This window comes from Schistocerca gregaria, chromosome 10 (genome assembly GCF_023897955.1).
Source record: "Schistocerca gregaria isolate iqSchGreg1 chromosome 10, iqSchGreg1.2, whole genome shotgun sequence".
Lineage (NCBI taxonomy): Eukaryota > Metazoa > Arthropoda > Insecta > Orthoptera > Acrididae > Schistocerca > Schistocerca gregaria.
In genome coordinates this window covers 161,522,981-161,545,656 of record NC_064929.1, presented here as the reverse complement: position 1 = coordinate 161,545,656, position 22,676 = coordinate 161,522,981, and the positions used below count along the sequence as shown (strand labels likewise).

General features: G+C 47.3%; 1 protein-coding gene across 1 annotated transcript in view; it reads left to right on the top strand.

Annotated features, from left to right (window-relative positions):
* The window catches only part of LOC126293225 (uncharacterized), a 99,723-nt gene that overhangs the window by 36,844 nt on the left and 40,203 nt on the right, over window positions 1–22,676 (top strand). The window contains exon 2 of the mRNA XM_049986346.1: window positions 19,680–19,865. Coding sequence (XP_049842303.1) covers window positions 19,680–19,865 — 186 coding nt within the window. The remainder of the gene's footprint in view (window positions 1–19,679; window positions 19,866–22,676) is intronic.

The window sequence follows — 22,676 nt, the reverse complement described above, 5'->3', positions numbered from 1 at the left end:
TGAAACTTCCTGGCAGATTAAAATTGTGTGCCGGATCGAGACTCGATATCGGAACCTTTGCCTTTCGCGGGCAAGGAGACGAGGTAGTGGCGGAAGTAAAGTTGTGAGGGCGGGTCGTCGGTTGTGCTTGGTTGGCTTAGTTGGTAGAGCACTTGCCCGCGAAAGGCAAAGGTCCCGAGTTCGAGTCTCACAATTTTAATCTTCCAGGAATTTTCAAAACCAGCGCACACTCCGCTACAGAGTGAAAATTTCATTCCAGCTTCTAACTATATCCCGTCCCTATGGAGTATCGTATCCCTTTCTTGTCAGAAATGTCGAAGTTCGTAGTAACTGATGCAAAGTCATAATCTGGCGGTCCCCAAGAATTATTAAAGGTCTTCTGTTGCTATAAAAGGCATCAGAAGACCAAAACGAATTCCAAAATAATTTAGATATATCAGTATGATGTGAAAAGTGACAACTGATCTTGAACGACAAAATGTGTGGTCACCTACAAGAATACATAGAAAAAGTTGAATTTCAGTTCCACGATAAATCACACAAATGTAAAGGTTGTCACCGTAAGAGTTCGATGTCAATAAACAGTAGCACACTAATACGCCAAAACAAATAGTTTCCCAAGACATTCGGGGAGACTTACTCTCTCTTTTCTCGTAAGACCTCATAGAGTCACTAGGTATCATCAACTGAGCTGGGCTTCCGATGGTCCAACATACCTTTACTTATTGCCCGAAAGTTCTAATAAAAAACGTACGATTCTGTAGAGCGCAGTTTCTCCCAGTATAACAGACGCCTAAGAAAACATGTTCCCATCCTAAGAATGGTTGGAAGTTGCTAATGAGGAAGCGCGTCGTTTTGCAGTATTCTATCATCATTTTCGTCCCAACGGTAAAAGAAAATGATAATACTAAATGTCATTTGCAGTGTAATGAAAGATTCAGTGAGGTTTCCTGCAAGACATGTATCAACCATAACAAAATATGTCCGGACGAAGAGATTCCATGTGGACATTGCGGCGTATAACTCCATTGCGTGTTGCATATGAACAACCGTCGATAGTCATTTGTTTGTAACTTTCCGAAATGCATTCTTGACTCGTACCGTGGAAACCACGGTAATACCAGTCCGTAGACAGCATGAGGCTATATCCACAAACACAAGGCGCTGTCCTCTGGATGTGGTAGTTCTTAAAGCGGACAACGCAAAAGCAACGCCCGGACAAGAAATATTCTTACATAAATCTACAAGGATCCAGCAGCAGATAAAGTCCGCCGATATGTGATGCAAGTATTTTAAAGCCTAAGTAAATTCGTTATTGATAGTGCGTAATGTAATGTGGCGTACAAGAATGTGTAATTTTTAAAATGAATTGTATACTGTAGAGAGTAAGCTACAATTACGTATAAAATGGTACTGCATATAAAAATTTTGCTCTGAACTGGGACTTGCATTCCAAGCTTTGCCATCTGGGGGAAAGAGTCAGGCAACTGAGGTACGCAATCGTAGCTCATATCCCATGCCACAGTCAGAGTTTCGTTTCCGAATAGAAGGTCCACTGCTATGCAGTAGCCCGTTTCATGATTAATTTGTGTTTGGAATAGTGTCGTAGAGTAATTGACACTAACAATTATTATTTTTCTTTTCAGGTGAGTACGCGGATGATCTTTCTCCGTTGCATTCATGGTGGTGATAGTAATATGGACGCTTCTCCGACGAACGCAACGTAAGTAGAGACTTTTCCCTAATTCTTCCTCTGTTTGGCTGTAGCTTTCGCAGTGGTGGTGAAAGCGCTTAAACAAATCGTAACAACCCATGTGAAAATTGTAGCTCAAAAAACGCGTGACTGAAACGAAGAGTGCCACCGTGTGAAATCATCCAATGACTTGTAATGAGTTCTCATTGTTCATTTATCTCGTGTATTTTCCTCGTTCTTTCTTCTCTATATCAGTACGTAAATCCTTCCCCTATGATTATATTGTTCCTAAGATAAAGATACTCTTGGGGGGAAAAACCCAAGATAAAGAAATAATTAATGTAGAATTTTAGCATTTATTATTCTCCGTTCCGCACATTCATTTTACACCCTCCTGGAGCAGCATTTTGGACAATATAAGATCTTCCTCTCCATGTTTCAAGTTTGTGTCCTCAGTGGTTCGGGATGGGCGATGAAGCGTTAGTCAGCACATTGCCTTTTATATAAAATGTGGTACATTGATCGTGACCGGGCTAAATATCTCACGAAATAAGCATCAAACGAAAAAACTGCCAAGAACGAAACTCGTCTAGCTCGAAGGGGGAAACTATATGGCGCTATGGTTGGCCCGCTGGATGGCGCTGCCATACGTCAAACGGATATAAACTGCGTTTTTTTTTTTAATAGGAACCCCCATTTTTCTTACATATTCGTGTAGGACGTAAGAAATATGAATGTTTTTTTTGGACCACTTTTTTCGCTTTGTGATAGATGGCGCTGTAATAGTCACAAACATGTAAGTACGTGGTATCACGTAACATTCCGACACTGCGGACGGTATTTGCTTCGTGATACATTTCTTGCGTTAAACTGGACCGTTTACCAATTGCGAAAAACATCGATATCGTGTTCATGTATAGCTATTGTGATCAAAATGCCCAATGGGCGTGTGCTATGTATGCTGCTCGGTATCCTCGACGACATCCTCCAAGTGTCCGGGCCGTTCGCCGGATAGTCACGTTATTTAAGGGAAAATGAAGTGTTCAGCCACAAGTGAAACGTCAACCACGACCTGCAACAAATGATGATGCCCAAGTAGGTGTTTAGCTGCTGTCGCGGCTAATCCGCACATTGGTAGCAGACAAATTGCGCAAGAATCGGGAATCTCAAAAACGTCGGTTTTGAGAATGCTACTTCAACATCGATTGCACCCGTACCATATTTCTATGCACCAGGAATTGGATGGCGACGACTTTGAACGTCGTGTACAGTTCTGCCACTTGGCACAAGAGAAATTACGGGACGATGACAGATTTTGGGCACGTATTCTATTTAGCGACGAAGCATCATTCGTGAACAGCGGTAACGTAAACCGGCATAATATGCACTATTGGGCAACAGGAAATCCACGATGGTTGCGACAAGTGGAACATCAGCGACCTTGGCGGGTTAATGTGTGGTGCCGCATTATGGGAGGAAGGATACTTGGGCCCCCCTTTATCGATGGCAATCTAAATGCTGCAGTGTATGCTGATTTACTGCGTAATGTTCTACCGATGTTACTACAAGATGTTTCACTGCATGACAGAATGGCGATGTACTTCCAACATGTTAGATGTCTGGCACATAGCTCGCGTGCGGTTGAAGAGGTATTGAATGGCATATTTCATGACAGGTGCATTGGCCGTCGAAGCACCATACCATGGCCCGCACGTTCTCCGGATCTGACGTCCCCGGGTTTCTTTCTGTGGGGAAAGTTGTAGGATATTTGCTATCGTGATCCACCGACAACTCCTGCCAACATGCGTTAACGGATTGTCAATGCATATGCGAACATTACGGAAGGCGAACTACTCGCTGTTAAAAGGAATGTCGTTACACGTATTGCCAAATGTATTGAGGTTGACGGACATCATTTTGAGCATTTATTGTATTAATGTGGTATTTACAGGTAATGACGCTGTAACAGCTTGCGTTCTCAGAAATGATAGCTTCACAAAGGTACATGTATCACATTGGAACAACCGAAATAAAATGTTCAAACATGCCTACGTTCTGTATTTTAATTTAAAAAACCTACCTGTAACCACGTGTTCGTCTAAAATTGTGAGTCATAAGTTTGTGACTATTACAGCGCCATCTGTCACAAAGCGAAAAAAGTGGTCCAACTAAAACATTCGTATTTCTTTACGTACTACACGAATATGTAATAAAAATGGGGGTTGCTATTTAAAAAAAACGCAGTTGGTATTCGTTTGACCTATGGCAGCGTCATCTAGCGGGCCAGCTATAGCGGCATCTGGTTTCCCCCTTCAAGCTAGACGAGTTTCGTTCTTTGTAGTTTTTTCGTTTGACGCTTATTTCGTGAGGTATCTGGCCCGGTGAGGAACAATGGACCACCCTGTATAGAGAAGGCTACTCTCGTTTACTGTTATTGATGTTCATCTTATATTTCCAAGACACTATCCATTCCTTTCACTGCTCTTCCGGGTCGTTTGTTGTAGCTGATACAATTACAATGTCATCATACACACGTGTTAGATTTACATTTGTCGTCACCAGTGGAGAACAGCGCAGTTCGGCGAGACCTATGACAAGTTTTCTGACGGTGGGCAGCGCCACGTTACGTGCGGCTGGCGATAAGGGAAACACGCATAACTACAAAGGCCTCCCGCGGAGGAGTAACGAGGGAAATGAAGGATCCGAGCAGATTAGGCTCACGCACGACTTGTGGGGCTGAGCGTTTCTCGGTGGCAAGTACTCATTCGCGGGGCGGCTGCTGCACCGCAGATGCGACAGCCCGATACGGCGGACGCACTTGTTCGTGCCGGGTCCCCATTGCGGGCGCTGTCCAGGTGTTGGCGGGCGCTCTGCGTAATTACTGGGCGCGCTCTACTGCTGGCAGAGCGCGGGCGTTCGCCCGAGGCGACCGGTGCGCAGAGAAAAGCGCTCCATCACTGTCAGGTATTAATTAAACGTCCCGTGTGAGAACTGGCTGCGCAAGTTTTCTCTGCCAGGCGTCGTGATGTTCGTGCCAATTCTGCAGGTCGTCACGTAAACACGCCGGAGAGAAAAAAAAAATACTCACTCCGAGGAGACATCTCGGTGATACTGCTGCGCCGTAGCAAGGTATCAAGGACAAATGCAATATTTTCTTAAACTTTTCTCCAGCCAGTGGTAACCCGAGTTAAACCATGGCAAGGCACCGTGTAGCCAACAGGCAGAGAGCTCATACTGCAAGCTGTATGGTGGTGGTGGGTGATTAGTGTTTAACGTCCCGTCGACAACGAGGTCATTAGAGACGGAGCGCAAGCTCGGTTTAGGGAAGGATTGGGAAGGAAATCGGCCGTGCCCTTTCAAAGGAACCATCCCGGCATTTGCCTGAAACGATTTAGGGAAATCACGGAAAACCTAAATCAGGATGGCTGGAGACGGGATTGAACCGTCGTCCTCCGGAATGCGAGTACAGTGTGCTAACCACTGAGCCATCTCGCTCGGTGCAAGCTGTATGGCATGCCTCAGATTCTATTGCTTCACCTTGCTCGAACAAGCTGAATTGATAACACCTCACCGAAAATTCCATGCAAACACAGCCTACACCATTGTGGGGACACCACCAGCTTGCACGGTGCCTTGTTGACAACTTGTGACCATAGGTTCATGGGGTCTCTGCCACATTCCAACTCTACCATCTGCTGTAACCGAGACTCATCTGACCAGGGCAGGGTTTTCCAGTCGTGTGGGGTCCCACAGATATGGTCACGAGCCCAGTAGAGGCATGGCAGGCGATGCCGTGGTGTTACCAGAGGCGATCGCGTTCGTCGTCTGCCGCCATAGCCCATTGACGGTCAGCCGTATGTCCCACACTGATTTATGCGGTTATTTCAGGCAGCGTTGCTTATCAATCAACACTGAAAATTCTGCGCAAAAGTCGCTGTTCTTCGTCTTTAAGTGAAGGTGGCAGGTAATGCCTGAAAGCTGGTACTCTAAGGTCACTCTTGACACTGTGGATCTCGGAATTTTGAATTCCCTAACAATTTCCTAAATACACTACTGGCCATTAAAATTGCTACATCAAGAAGAACTGCAGATGATAAACGGGTATTCATTGGACAAATATATTATACTAGAACTGACATGTTATTACATTTTCACGCAATTGGGGTGCATAGATCCTGAGAAATCAGTACCCAGAACAACCACCTCTGGCCGTAATAACTCCTGGGCATTGAGTCACACAGAGCTTGGATGGCGTGTACAGGTACAGCTGCCCATGCGGCTTCAACAGGATACCACAGTTCATCAAGAGTAGTGACTAGAGTATTGTGAATAGCCAGTTGCTCCGCCACCGTTGACCAGACGTTTTTAATTGGTGAGAGATCTGGAGAGTGTGCTGCGCAGGGCAGCAGTCCAACATTTTCTGTATCCAGAAACGCCCGTCCAGGACATGCAATATGCGGTCGTGCATTATCCTGCTGAAATGTAGGATTTCGCAGGGATCGAATGAAGGGCACAACCACGGTTCGTAACACATCTGAAATGAAACGTCCATTGTTCAAAGTGCCGTCAATGCGAACAAACGAGACGTGTAACCAATGGCACCCCATACCATCACGCTGATACGCCAGTATGGCGATGACGAATACAAGCTTCCAGTGTGCGTTCCCCGCGATGTCGCCAAACACGGATGCGACCATCATGATGCTGTAAAGAGAACCTGGATTCATCCGAAAAAAATGATGTTTTGCCATTCGTGCACCCAGGTTCGTCGTTGAGTACACCACCGCAGGCGCTCCTGTCTGTGATGCGGCGTTAAGGGTAACCGCAGCCATGGTCTCCGAGCTGATAGTCCATGCTGCTGTAAACGTGTCGTCGAACTGTTGTTGTTGTCTTACAAACGTCCCCATCTTTTAGCTCAGGGATCGAGACGTGGGTTCACGGCCCGTTACAGCCATGCGGATAAGATGCCTATCATCTCGACTGCTAGTGTTACGAGGCGTTCCGCATTACCCTCCTGAACCTACCGATTCCATATTCTGCTAACAGTCATTGGATCTCGACCAACGGCAGCAGCAATGTCGCAATACGATAAACCGCAATCACGATAGGCTACAATTTGACCTTTATCAAAGTCGGAAACGTGATGGTACGCGTTTCTCCTCCTTACACGAGGCATCACAACTACGATTCACCAGGCAATGCCGGTCATCTGCTGTTTGTGTATGAGAAATCGGTTGGAAACTTTCCTCATTTTAGCACGTTCTATGTGTCGCCACCGGCGCCAACCTTGTGTGAATGCTCTGACAAGCTAATCATATGCATATCCTAGCATCTTCTTCCTGTTGGTTAAATTTCGCGTCTGTTACAGGTCATCTTCGTGGTGTATCAATTTCAACGGCCAGTAGTGTAGAATATCGCATGCGTCGAGCTCCAACTACCATTCAGTTTCCAAAGTCTGTTAATGCCCGTCGTACAGCCATAATTACGTCGGAAACTTTTTCGCATGAATCACCTGAGTACAGCCGACTACTCTGCCAATGCACTGACCTTTTGTACCTTTTGTATGGGATACTACTGTGATCTGTATGTGTTCATATCACTGTCTCGCGGTTTTGGCAGCTCACTGTATTATGTCTGAAGAATAAGAAAAATTTCCTTTGTATCCTTCATGCTGCTGCAGCGTGAGTGGTCGGCAGTTTAGTGGTGTATCGATTCCGCGGATGAGGAATTGCTGGCGGGTGTCGACACGGCGGCCGGCCGCTACCGAATGGTCCGACAGGGGCGGATAGGGATCTGTTGGAGGAGCAGCAAGTCACCATTGGGCTGCGACGTTTCTGGCCGGCAGGAGCAGTGCGTCTTCAGACGTCGGAGGGAGCGCTAATGGACAGCCCGCCGCCGTACATGGGCCGTGACGGTTCCGCACCGACGCGACGCCGAAACTACGCAGCCGTCCCCTGGGGCCTTGTCGGAGTGCTCCGGGCCGCCTTTTGCGGAGCAGGGTGTGGGATCCATTGAGTGCCTTGCGGAAAGTGGCTCTGACACGTACTCCACTCATTCCAGTCCAGTTCTACCGATGTTCTCCTGACTAGCAGAGACCTGCCTTTCCAAAGACAAAGATACAAAATTCTATGTGTTTGTCAGCAAGCCTGCCTGCGGATCTCTGTCTCTCTTCCGCTGAAGACGTAAACATGGGCGACCGGGGCTAGGTCTGATCCGCGAAACTTTGGTTTTCCGAAGAAGAGATAGCGTCTTGTCACCTGTCTTGCCATTTCTATCGAAAAAAAAAAGAAAAAAATTACGCTACATGATATTTTAAAAGATTCGTTCGATTTAACAGGACTGTATCTACTAAAGGAACGAATATGTAGGATGGCCACTTTGCCAAGATGTACATGTGCTTGCGCATATAGCCTGCCATCCTGTTCAGTACAGTACGTTAGTCAATGCAGGGGCATATTAAGGTAGCGGAGGACTTCTGTCCTGTGCGCCTTGGAGAAGACCGCGATCTTTATCTACCAGACAAAGGGAGAATATGCAAGTGTTTAAAACAATAGTCAGAGAGGGGTTTGGTAAGCAATTTGGATCATAAGGGAAAATATCCGACGAATTCGTTCAACGTCGCAACGAGGCCCACAGCAACCTACCCTTCGCCATTCCAGAACACCACGTCTTTGCTTAGGATTGTGAAATTGTATTTACAGTTTCATTTAAATAAGTTGCAAGTGGCTCAATATTTACGGCTGGGATATAAATTGAGTAGAAGCAATATCTGCGCTACATTATTGGACAGAGTTAACCAGGATGACGCATTTCTGACATATGTTGTGATGTCTCATGACGCAAACTTCCTTCTGAGTGGGTTTGTCGATAGACAAAACTTTCGGTATTATTCGAAGACAGACTCGCAGCTCATTCATAAGAAGGTCCCGGGTAGCACAAGTGTCGTCTTCTGGTGTGCTATTGGAAACTACTTTGGAATCGATAGGTTACTGCCGCGCGGGATTAGCCGAGCGGTCTGGCCACTGCAGTCATGGACTGTGCGGCTGGTCCCGGCGGAGGTTCGAGTCCTCTCTCGGGCATGTGTGTGTGTGTGTGTGTGTGTTGTTGTTGTTGTTGTTGGTGGTGGTGGTGGTGGTGGTGGTGGTGGTGGTGGGGTGTGTGTGTGTGTGTGTGTGTGTGTCCTTAGGGTAATTTAGGTTAAGTAGTGTGTAAGCTTATGGACTGATGACCTTAGCAGTTAAGTCCGATAGGATTTCACACACATTTGAACATTTTTTTGATAGGTATTTCTTTTAAGAGTACAATGGCCGGTTACTGAGTATCATTTCCTGGTGCTACGCGCCCACAATAGGAATATCCTCATTGCACAGCTAAACGAACATTGCCGTCAAAACGCGATATGGTTTCGGCAAGACCGGGGTACAGCCCTTGCTGCTCATAATTGAATGACTACACTGAGACGCCAGTTTTCACATTGTTAACTCTCAACCGATGATATCCTGTGACCGTCGAGATAATTAGCTGTTTCAGCCCCTTACTTTTCCTTCTGGGATCATCTCGAGAACTAAGATTTTTCGTGGTGACTCCACAATATTGATAAGTTGAAAGCCATAAGCTGGGAAATAATTGAAAACTTAATGACGAGCTTCCACGACGTCTTCCATAATACATCACCATTGATAGAGGCGTTTAGCATGTTATATTTTTTTAAGAAATAGACTTGTATTTAGCTTTAGAGTAATGACTGTCTTTGTATCATAGTTCTTTATTGTTGTTATATGCCGGCCGGAGTGACCGTGCGGTTCTAGGCGCTACAGTCTGGAACCGAGCGATCGCAAAACGTGCCTCGGGCATGGATGTGTGTGATGTCCTTAGGTTAGTTAGATTTAATTAGTTATAAGTTCTAGGCGACTGATAACCTCAGAAGTTAGGTCGCATAGTGCTCAGAGGCATTTGAACCATTTTTTGGGCTGTGTCCTAGTCATGTCCAGCTACTTGGACACCATCTGCAGTAATTCATTGGAGTTAATGTTCCCAAAAAATGACGAAATTTTTATGGATGATAATGCACGTCATCATTGGGCTGCAGCTGTTCGACATTGGTTTGCAAAACATCCTGGACAGGTCGAGCGAACGTTATGGCCACCCAGATCGCTCGATGTGAGTCCTATCGAATATTTATGGAACAGAATCGAGAGGTCAGCTCGTGCACAAAATGCTGCACCGGCAACACTTTTGCAATTATGGACGGATAAAGAGCCAGCGTGGCTCAGAATTTCTGCAAGGGACTTCCAAAGACCTGTGTTCTGAGGTACCCCATGACTTTTGTCACCTCGGTGTGCTGCAGAGTTTATGGAAATGTAATTTCCGTGTGGCTAGGGCCTTCCGTCGGGTAGACCCTTCGCCTGGTGCAAGTCTTTCGACTTGACGCCACGTCGGCAACTTGCGTGTCGATAGGGATGAATTGATGATGGTGATTAGGACAGCACAACACCCAGTCCCTGAGCGGAGAAAATCTCCGACCCAGCCGGGAATCGAACCCGGGCCATCAGGACATTCCGTCACGCTGACCACTCAGCTACCAGGGGCGGACACCAAACCTCATAACAATCAAATGTCACTGTAATGATTCCCGTGGACCACAGCTCGTAGGAACTTCAATTAGATTTGTCGATATTTCATCCACATTGGCTTCTCGAAGCTCTTGGCCGGTGAGTAGGTCAGACTACAGGGGAACCATACACTGTGACGGGGGAAAACTACGACGTGGCTTTTGGCGCGGGCTGTGAACGTGGAATCTGTACAGGCTGCAGTGTGCCCTCGCGACGTGAAAGCGTGTCTAATGGGTGAGCAGGTTGCGTGGGCGTCGGCGGGGAGCCATCCCGCCCGCGGTCAGACAATGCAGCCGGCTGGAGTCACCGTGTGCTGTGGCAACCGGCGGAGCACCTGCACAGCGGTCCATTCTTCCGGACGGCGACAGCTTGCGCCACGGGCATTGTCTGCCAGCTCCCAGGGACCTCCGCGAGTCTTATTGTCGCGCCAGAAGAGACCAGACTTTCACTGCCCCGGTTTTGTTCACTGATCGCTGCAGGGCCGTCTCGAGCGTCCACGACTTCTGTGTTGCAAAGTTGCTCGCTCGGTAGCTTTTGTAACAGTCCCATGTTGAATCAGATTTTGACTCTGCAGCGGAGTGTGCGCTGATATTAAAACTCCTGGCAGATTAAAACTGTGTGCCGGACCGAGACTCGAACTCGGGATCTTTGCCTTTCGCGGGCAAGTGCTCTACCAATGTTGTGGTTGGCAGGAGAGCCAACACCGTGTTACTAAAGGAGGCCGAAATGCACGCGTTTTAGCTCACGCAGGCTGGCGTGACGCCTGGAACATGACAACGGAATTAGTATTGAGAAAAACGGACGTAGCTGGTGGAAGACTTTAATCCATTAATGACAAACGTCGCTCTTGACATTAAATGATTTACAATATCAATAGAAACTGATAATGGTGCCTTGCTAGGTCGTAACAAATAACGTACCTGAAGGCTGTGCTAACTATCGTCTCGGCAAATGAGAGCGTATTTTGTCAGTGAACCATCGCTAGCAAAGTCGGCTGTACAACGCCCCGTCCTCACACCTTTACTTCTGCCAGTACCTCGTCTCCTACCTTCTAAACTTTGCAGAAGCTCTCCTGCGAACCTAGCAGAACTAGCGCTCCTGAAAGAAAGGATATTGCTGAGACATGGCTTGGGGGATGTTTACAGAATGAGATTTTCACTCTGCAGTGGAGTGTGCGCTGATATGAAACTTCCTGGCAGATTAAAACTCTGTGCCGGACCGAGACTCGAACTCGGGACCTTTGCCTTTCGCGGGCAAGTGCTCTACCATCTGAACTACCTAAGTACGACTCACGCCCCGTCCTCACAGCTTTAATTCTGCCAGTACCTCGTCTCCTACCTTCCACACTTTACAGAAGTTCTCCTGCGAACCTAGTTTGGAAGGTAGGAGACGAGGTACTGGCAGAAGTAAAGCTGTGAGAACTGGGCGTGAGTCGTGATTAGGTGGTTCAGATGGTAGAGCACTTGCCGGCGAAAGGCAAAGGTCCCGAGTTCTAGTCTTGGTCCGGCACACAGTTTTAATCTGCCAGGAACTTTCACTCCGATGTAGAGTTTACGTCTCTTGTAGCCTTTGCTGTACTTGTGTGCAACTGTATGGTTACCGTGTGCGTTATAAGTAGCATTACGTCACGAATATTTCAATAAGGAATGCCGAACTGCCTTGCGGAGATGCTTTCTGGAGAGGGCAGAATGGAGGAAAAGTGCGGAAATTGTATTGCCGGGGGAAGAACAGAAAGAAGCTTATCAAACGGTCTTGCCCGGGTACGTGTCTTCCTGTCATCACATTACCATCCCCTATCACACCTCTGAAGTCGTCAGGGATGAAACACAGGGAGCGAAAAGTTATCTGCTGCTTGTACAGAAACGGGACTGCAGTAGTTGGATCGGAAATTCGTTGAAGGGAAGCAGTAGTTGAGAAGGGAGCAAACGATATCGGTCGGTTCGAATTTCGTTGCGTTTGCTCGTGCTGCGCTGTTGTCAAAATCGTTCAAATGGCTCTGAGCACTATGGGACTTAACATCTGAGGTCATCAGTCCCCTGGAATTAGAACTACTTAAACCAAACTACCTAAGGACATCACACACATCCATGCCCGAGGCAGGATTCGAACCTGCGACCGTAGCAGTAGCGCGGTTCCGGACTGAAGCGCCTAGGACCGCTCGGCCACAATGGCCGGCCTGAAAGACGGGCACACTTTATATTTTTCGATTACAGTATCATGGGAAAAAAATTGTTTGAGTATTCCGTACGTATTTTTTGGAGTAAAACCAGAATGTGTATTAATTGTGGGGGGGGGGGGGGGGGGGTTCCCTACACGGCCAGTAGTGGCAGAGAGAGATGTCCCCTTTACTAATATCAACTTTCCACATAAAACATTTTTTCGTGCGATGCGTTGTTTTCAAAATTTTACTTGTATCAAATGAAAGTAAACACTTTGTATTGTATTGTATTGCATCGTATGTTAACCGGGGACCTAGAAACGGCGGAGAGGCTCCGTCGCAGCTGCAGTGGTCCACAATCCCACGACGACTACCGCAGTCCACTTCACCTCTCCGCCACCCCACACCGAACCCACGGTTATTGTGGAGTTCGGCCCCCGGTGGACCCCCCAGGGAACGTCTCACACCAGACAAGTGTAACCCCTATGTTTGCTTGGTAGAGTAATGGTGGTGTACGCGTACGTGGAGAACTTGTTTTCGCGGAGCAATCGACGACATAGTGTAGCTGAGGCGGAATTAGGGGAACCAGCCCGCATTCGCCGAGGCAGATGGAAAACCGCCTAAAAACCATCCACAGACTGGCCAGTTCGCCGGACCTCGACACAAATCCGCCGGTCGGGTTCGTGCCGGGGACCAGGCGCTCCTCGCAGCCCGGAAAGCCGTGCGTTAGACCGCACGGGTAACCGGGCGGGCGACACCTTGCCTACTTAGAGTCCGACTATAGGTACCAGAAAACAGTAACGAAACATTCGTCGGCGTTGTTCGTAATCTCGTATTGTCTTCCGTTCGCTCTAATAGTAACGCATGTTTAGAGACACAAGCGAATGGTAGTGAACGTGGTTAATTGTCGTTGTTCGCTTCTGTTCGTTGCGGTATATAGGGAGCATTAGCAGTCATTTTTTAGCTCTCCATACGCGACTCGTAGGTAAGAGACCCTGACATGGGAAGTGTTGTACCTTGCCTTCCGCAACTGTCGTCCGGATACGTATGTACACTACTGTCCATTAAAATTGCTACACCAAGAAGAAATGCAGATGATAAACGGGTATTCATAATACAAATATATTATACTAGAACTGAAATGTAATTACATTTTCACGCAATTTGGGAGCACAGATCCTGAGAAATCAGAACCCAGAAGAACCACCTCTGGCCGTAGTAATGGGTTTGATAGGCCTGGGCATTGAGTCAAACAGTGCTTGGATGGCCTGTACAGGTACAGTTGCACATGCAGCTTCAACACGATACCACAGTTAATCAAAAGTAGTGACTGGCGTATTGTGACAAGCCAGTTGCTCGGCCACCATTGACCGTAAGTTTTCAGTTGGTGAGAGGTCTGGAGAATGTGGTGCCCAGGGCAGCAGTCGAAAATTTTCTGTATCTAGAAAGGCCCGTACAGGACCTGCAACATGCTGTCGTGCATTATCCTGTTGAAATGTAGGGTTTCGCAGGGAGCGAATGAAGGGTAGAGCCTCGGGTCCTAACACATCTGAAATGAAACGTCCACTGTTCAAAGTGCCGTCAATGCGAACAAGAGGTGACTGAGTCGTGTAATCAGTAGCAGCCCATACCATCACATCGGGTGATACGCCTGTATGGCGATGACGAATACACGCGTCCATGGTGGGTTCACCGCGATGTCGCCAAACACGGATGCGACTATCATGATGCTGTAAACAGAACCTGGATTTATCCGAAAAAATGACGTTTTGCCATTCGTGCACCCAGGTTCGTCACAGGGTAACCGCAGCTATGGTCTCCGAGCTGATAGTCTATGCTGCTGCAAACGTCGTCAAACTGTTCGTGCAGATGGTTGTTGTCTTGCAAACGTCCAAATCTGTTGACTCGGGGATCGAGACGTGGCTGCACGATCCGTTACAGCCATGCGGATAAGATGCCTGTCATCTCGACCGCTAGTGATACGAGGCCGTTGGGATCCAGCACGGCGTATTACCCTCCTGAACCCGTATCCTGCTAACAGTCATTGGATCTCGACCAACGCGATACGATAAACCGCAATGACGATAGGCTACAATGCGACCTTTATCAAAGTCGGAAACGTGATAGTTCGCATTTCTCCTCCTTACAAGAGGCATCACAACGTTTCACCAGGCAACGCCGGTCAACTGCTGTCTGTGTATGAGAAACCGGTTGGAAACTTTCCTCATGTCAGCACGTTGTAGGTGTCGCCACCGGCGCCAACCTTGTGTGAATGCTCTGAAAAGCTAATCATTTGCATATCACAGCATCTGCTTCCTGTCGCTTAAATTTCGCGTCTGTAGCACGTCATCTTCGTGGTGTATCAATTTTAATGGCCAGTAGTGTAGATGTAGGTACAGGTAACAATCCTCGGCATTTGACCTTCCGTTTTCTGTCCGTCAGTCAGCAGTAAGCACGGGCTTTGTGCAGCCGGGAATCCGCTCTGCCCTACGGTGGGCCGGGCGCGCCTTAATGTAAGTGCCTCGCTAGCACGGCCTGTTTCCGCCGCAACCAACCGACCCGCGCTCCCTCGCAGAAACGACGTGTCTCCCATGTCCCGCCAGCACAGCAGACCGCATCCTGTGTCTCTCCTACAGGACTCGCAGGGAAAAACAGAAAGGCCCGGTGTACTCTCTGCGGAGGCAGCGGCGAGGACACAGAAAGGGAGGATTTGATTAGCGCAGCTTCCCGCGTCTGCGTCTGCTCTGCTCGCCCACCGCACACACACACACACACACACACACACACACACACACACACACACACACACACACACACCACACACACACAGCCTTTTGTTTCTGCCCAGAATTGCTACCTTCCCCGCCGTCAGCGCTACTCGTCTCTCCCTCGATCTTCGTTGTCCCGTCGCAGCTCTTCGATGTGAGGAACCTGTTTAGGAAATTCCTCATAGCCTCAATTCAGGAGCCAATCAGGGCTTTCCGCTTGTTTATATTGTCTATCGGTTCTATTTCCGCCGGACGTTGTTGCCGAGCGGTTGTAGGCGCTTTAGTCCGGAACCGCGCTGCTGCTACTGCCACAGGTTCGAATCCTGCCTCGGGCATGGGTGTGTGTGCAGGACGTCTCCCATCAACTGATCCTCCTTTCAGTCAAATTGTGCCACAAATTTCTTTCTTCGGCAGTTGGATACAGTATTTTGCTCGATGTACACATCTAATGTTTGGCATTCTTCGGCAGTTGGATACAGTATTTTGCTCTATGTACACATCTAATGTTCGGAATTCTTCTATGGCACAGATTTGCAAAAGCTTCTACTGTCCACGGTCGCAGATTCGAATACTGCCTCGGGAATGCATATGTGTGATGTCCTTAGGTTACTTGGGTTTAAGTAGTTCTAAGTCCAGGGGACTAATGACCTCAGATGGTAAGTCCCATAGTGCTTAAAGCCATTTGATTCCATTTCTTAGCGCCACTACAACGATGCTCACCTCGCCTTTTGATGTGGAATGCAGTTATTCGCAGGTCACTCTGAAACGGAGAGTGCTCTGATACGAAACTTCCTGGCAGAATAAAACTGTGTTCCGGTCCGAGTCTCGAACTCGGGACCTTTGTTTTTGGCGGACTACTGCTCTACCAACTGAACTACCCAGCACAACTTTACTGCTGCCAGTACCTCATCTTCTACCTTCAAAACTTCACAGAAGCTCTCCTCCGATATTTGCATGACGGTTCAAATGGCTCTGAGCACTATGGGACTTAACAGCTGACATCATCAGTCCTCTAGACTTAGAACTACTTAAACCCAAGTAACCTAAGGACATCACACATATGCATTCCCGAGGCAGTATTCGAATCTGCGACCGTGGACAGTAAAAGCTTTTGCAAATCTGTGCCATAGAAGAAAACCAAACATTGGATGTGTACATCGAGCAAAATACTGTATCCAACTGCCGAAGAATGTCAAACATTAGATGTGTACATCGAGCAAAATACTGTATCCAACTGCCGAAGAAAGAAATTTGTGGCACAATTTGACTGAAAGGAGGATCAGTTGATGGGAGACCTCCTATGGAAGAAAGAAATTTGTGGCACAATTTGACTGAAAGAATGATCAGTTGATGGGAGACGTCCTGACGGATCAAGAAGTCACCAGGTTGGTAATGTTGGGAAAAAGTGAGGGGTGCAGATAAAAAATAGGAACACCAAGGGGTGGATACAGTGAGGAGCTTCAAAAACGTGTAGGCCTCAGTAGTTACGCAGAGATGAAGAGACTTGCACAGCTGCATCGAACCGTTCTTCAGACTGTAAACCGCGGAAACAACTACAAATATTTACTTCTTGTATTATTGTAGACCAGTGGGTATCAATTAGGTGAATGTGTGACCCTTCAGGTTTCTCTCGGCGTGAATGCGTAATCATCTGCTTTTGTCTATACAGCCAAATTGTTGACTTCATTGTTAGGCGCAATATTTAAACGATTGACCCGGTTGTTTTTCTTCAGTTGCTGCGAGCCGTATCTTCTCCGTACTCGATTTCTTTCAACACGATACTGGTCCTGTCGCGTTTCATCTCCCGGTTATGCTCGAAACAGTGCTTGGCGATAGCTGATTTGTTTTATTATTTCAGTCGGGTGTGTCGCTGACTTTCATTGCTCCTTTCCTCTATTGTTCTAATAGTCTGTGGCACACAAGACATGCCTGTTTCGCATCCTTTGATGATAATAATAATAATAAAAATGGTAACATGAGCTGGAGAGGAGGTTTCACGATGATCAAATATCGGCGTTCCTGCTCTCAGTTTATTAAGATCTCGCCGGCCATCCCATCCAGCAGAGATGGAAAACACGGAGAAGTGTACGTTTCACGGAAACGACAGTGCGGACTCCGAAATAAAAATGAGTGTCAAAGGACGGAGCGAGTGACTGGAGTCGAACCCGGCAGTCTGATTGCGGACCAGGCAGGGGCTTTACATAACAGCACAGTTCGCAGCACGTGATTAGCGCGGCTGGGGCGGTCTTCGAAATATTGTCACCTTGCTGCACTGTGAATGTTAACATACACTGTGGGCTATAAATATCACGAACTGTACACTCGAGAGAGAGGCGAGCACCATGGCCGCTAGGTACCCTTGTGAATAAAGTGGCGACACTGGTCTAAGTAGACAGGACGCACCTCCTTTTCCCCTCGTCTCCACGGAAGCGCCTTATACCTTTCGGCGCAGGCCCCGATCTGTCCCTTGGGACACTTCGCCGCGGCTCCCTCAGGAGCCGGCCTAAGCCTTTACCCCACGTATCCGGCGCCCCTCTCCGGCGTGCTGGAGTGGATCAGCCGGCAGTTTAACCCCGGAATCCATCTCCCGGCATGCGGCCCCTCTTGCACACCGCGACCCGACCAAAATGTAATAACCCTCTCTCTTGTGCCTCCCTTTCTGTGGGGAGCCACCGAGAAACGCTATTAGCAACTCCTTGCCGTCATGCCATTGGCTTTTTCGACTTAAATTTGTGATATAATTCTAGTATGCTGAAGTTATGATAGAAGATGTATTTTGTTACCCATCTCTGACTGCAGTGTGCTCCCACGTTATTCACGCCAAACTTACCCGTGCTACCATAACAGCCTTGCTGGCGTAAGAGACATAATTACAGTAGTTACGACAATTGGAGATGTCCAACGCTCCTCCCAACCTATCTCATTCATTCTCTCTCTCTCTCTCTCTCTCTCATTCAACACAGACTGCCTCTCTCTGTGTCCACTTCTTTATCTCCCTATGCCTATCCATCTCATTCTCCCACCACAATCTATCATTCTCCTCCTTCCTCTCTCTGTCTCTTCCTCTCCTTCTATCCCTCTCTTTGTACATTTTCACCACCCCCTGTCTCTGAATACATCTTACTGCTCCTCCCTCTTTTTCTCTGTTTCTTCCATTTCCACCTGCCCACTAACCCTCTGCACCTTACACCCGCATCGTCCATCACATCTTCCTCCCCTCTGTCAGTATATTTCCTCCTCCCCCCTTGCTCTGTTCATCCCCTTCTCTACCTATCACAGCTTGTCCCCAGCCATGCTGCATCACAGACAGGAGCGCCTGCGATGGTGTACTCAACGACGAACCTGGGTGCACAAATGGCAAAACGTCATTTTTCGGATGAATACTGGTTCTGTTTACAGCATCCGTGTTTGACGATACCTCGGTGAACGCACATTGGAAGCGTGTATTCGTCGTCGCCATACTGGCGTATCACCCAGCGTGATGGTATGGGGTGCCATTGGTTACACGTCTCGGTCACCTCTTGACGGCACTTTGAACAGTGGACGTTACATTGCAGATGTGTTACGACCCGTGGCTCTACTCTTCATTCGATCCCTGCGAAACCCTACATTTCAGCAGGATAATGCACGACCGCATGTTACAGGTTCTGTACGGGCCTTTCTGGATACAGAAAATTTTCGACTGCTGCCCTGGCCAGCACATTCTACAGATCTCACCAACTGAAAAGGTCTGGTCAAAGGTGGCCGAGCAACTGGTTCGTCACAACACGCCAGTCACTGCTCTTGATGAACTGTGGTATCGTGTTGAAGATGAATGGTCAACTATACCTGTACCGCCCTCCAAGCTCTGTCTGAGTCAATGCCCAGGCGTATCAGGGCCGTTATTACGGCCAGAGTTTGTTGTTCTGGGTACTGATTTCTCAGGGTCTATGCACGCAAATGGCGTGAAAATGTAATCACATGTCAGTTCTAGTATAATATATTGGTCCAATGAATACCCGTTTATCATCTGTATTTCTTCTTTGTGTAGCAGTTTTAATGGCGAGTAGTGTATTTAACGCGTCGTGCTGTACCAAGTTGCGACTTGCAGCAGCTCTTATTCGGGTAGCTATGTGGCCGTCACCGCGGCGGTAGCCGTGGCGGCACGGAGTTTGGAGAGCGTGGCAGCTCCTGCTTGCCGCCCGGGCTGTTGTTTTTATCGCGGCCCACTTGAGCGCCGGCTTGTTTGCACTGAGCGCTGAGCGCCGCTATATTTTCCCATTACGCCGCGGAAAACCAGCGCTACTCCGGCTGGCAGCCACCGAGGCGCGAGTGGGGGCGCCGGTGTCGCTGGGGGGCGGGCGAGAGCCGAGGGGAGGAATAAAAATAAAAATAAAGGGCGAGGAGGAATAAGCGAGGGGAAAACACTTTTCTGCAGCGCCGGAAGAGGCGGCCGCGTGTGCGAATAGGCCGCTGGTTGTGGGCGCTGTCTGAGTCACAGGAAGCGCCGGGGGCGGCTTCGGAGGTGGGGCTCGGGGGTGCGGCGGAAGCTGGGGGGCGCTGCGCCTCCCGTGGGGGTGGCGGCTGCGTCATCCACTCTGCGGGGGCGGTAGCTAGCGTCTCCTACGGGCCAGAGCTTACTTGTTTGGGAAGAGGCGAGTCGCCGCAAAACTCGAGAAATGTATTAACCGACAAAGTTAAAACACTTTCGCTGAAAAGAAAACCAGAGGGAGAAGTGAGATGCTCCACGTTCGGGCTCAGATCCGAAAATTAGGACCGACCGATCACCGTGTCATCCTCCGACACTGGCTTTATTTGGATGGGGGTAAGGAGGAGCATACCGCTGTGCCGACCGTTGTTGGCTTTCCAGATTAATTTCGTGGCTCTTGAATTGGCATTGGTACGCTCAATGCACCCATTCGCAGACCTACAACCGAGGAGAAATCCCTGGCAGTACCGGTACCGGATCCTCTTTAGAGTGGCCAGACACTCTGACCATGAGCTACGGAGGCGGACAGAAAACAATGTCTATTAATGCATTGGAGGGCAATAGTGAAATTTTCGGCTCTGCCGCTGACAAGCTGTTTCGACCATACCAATAACGGACATCCTCGGCCTTAAAAGAGAGACTGTCTACGATCGTAAGAGTTTTATGTATTATGTACTCATTCCCCTCAACAGGTCCTAAAAGTTTGTGACGGGAATTTCCGAACACCCTGTATGGAATCGTGCAGCTAAGAAAACTTGGCCTGATCATCAGAAGAATCTTTACTTAGCTTTTCAGTACATTCCTTTCTTTTTTTTAAAAATTTTGTAGCAGCGGCTTGTGGCAGAGCGCCAGCTCAAAAGAGAGCAGGTGGTGTAGTTTAATCTCGACATTAAGGCCCGACCACATGAGAAAAACGTGAGACGGAAATTGGACGAGGAGGGGAAAAAATCCTTTTAACCCTTAATCATAACACTGACCATAATAGGTTGTGGGGAAATATTAATCCGGTTTGTTCCACAGGAATCTGAACCGCCAATTCAACGGAATACGTGTGCAGTGTCGTAGCTCGTGAGGCACTTCCATCTATGATAATATGATAAAATGTCTATGATAAAATTCATGTGAGAACTGTCAGTAAGTATGAATGTCAATTAATCAGTGTTACCTACACAACTTTAAGGAAAGGAGCTTAGGGTGAAGTAAACAGAAACCTTTCTCGCTGTTTTAGGCATTTTCTAAGCATTTACTATATGTTGTTATATTTTTCACAAATTTAATAATTATTTACAGTATTAAGAAATAAGCGATTCTGCTCGTTACTGCCTAAATACGTAAACGCGTGTACCGTATAAAACTAACCTGTGGTTGATGTTATCGCTTTCATCGGGCCATTTTCTGTAGAATGTCACATAAACAAAATTTTGTGGAAAGACTTTCACCGGAAAGAGGAAAAAAATTGCCTTTACGATTAACTTCCCTAGTTTTTACACAACAGCAACGGGTAAGCAACTCAGTAGAAACCTCATTGTTTAACCACTTATAAACTGCGTGGGACTAAAAAAAATCACAAATTTGCGGCTCTGTCGCAGTGTTTCGTTCTGTCGTGAGAGGCTGTTTACTTGTCTTCCTTTAGCATCCAGATCTTAACAACAATTTCTAGGTTACTTTAATGTTGGAAAATTAAGAACTTTTTTTTGTTAATGAAATATAGACGCTGTGTATCCAAACATGCAATTTTGCGCAAGGTCAATTTCTTGAATAAATAGTCGCTTCGGACTCTGGAACCCATACAGAAATGAAAAAGACAGGTATGAGACAGTAACAAACAAACAAACAAACAAATCAGTGTCGGGAGAACGTTCTGGGAAACAGGCGAGTTGAAATCCAGGTCAGTTTTAGGCCTACTGAAAAAACAATAAATTGTATAATATAGGCCACTGACATCACCAGTCAGGAATATACTGCTCTTGCCATATGCAAACAGAGTAACGAATGCCCGTCCGAATGACTGAATCTGGAAATTCACAATATCAAAGGCTACATGATGGAAACGATTGTAGTGATTTGAGAAACAATTAACCTTCTTGTGTCCCTTGGCAGAACTGAGGCAGTAGTAATGTAGCACGCACTAGCTGAATTGCCGTGAATTTATTTCTGCCAGTGAAGCAGCTCGTGTTTGCGGACTATAACTTAACTAAAAAGTAATTGCAAACACTGAAGGATGTTGGTTCCATTGGTACAGATGTAGCCATTACAACTACGAATTAAATACATTTGTCGTCTGCTAGTTATTTTTCGTATAACAAGTAAGCTAAACGGTAGGAAGTATTTTACACAACTAAATGAATGACCAGTATTAAGAAAGAACATTTACAAGCATTTCAAAAATGCATCAATTTGGTGAATGCTGTTAATCCAAACATTTCCCACGGGCAGTTTTCCACAGTTTGAATATGTGTAAAATACGTTAAGTACCATAGAAGAAAAATAACGATAACATGAACACAACAAAAAAAAAATTGGTTCAAATGGCCCTGAGCACTATGGGACTCAACATCTGTGGTCATCAGTCCCCTAGAAGTTAGAACTACTTAAACCTAACTAACCTAAGGACATCACACACATCCATGTCCGAGGCAGGATTCGAACCTGCGACCGTAGTGGTCACACGGTTCCAGACTGACGCGCCTAGAACGGCACGGTCACACCGGCCGGCTAAACACAACAACTGAACAGAATGTTAGTAAACGCTCTAAGCAAAACTGCTGCGGTTTCTAAGTACGCTGAAGTGAAAAAAAGGGATACATACAAGAAACGCATTACGTCTGTAAACGTGATTTTCTTGTAAACAGCATAGCATTGCTTTGTTAGTGTTCCCCGGAAGCGCATGATTCAAATAAAATACCTTGGAGTGTCCCAGGATAGTTTCTTGTCTTCCACTCAAATATGTAAATGTCAATCAGCTTATCATAAATGA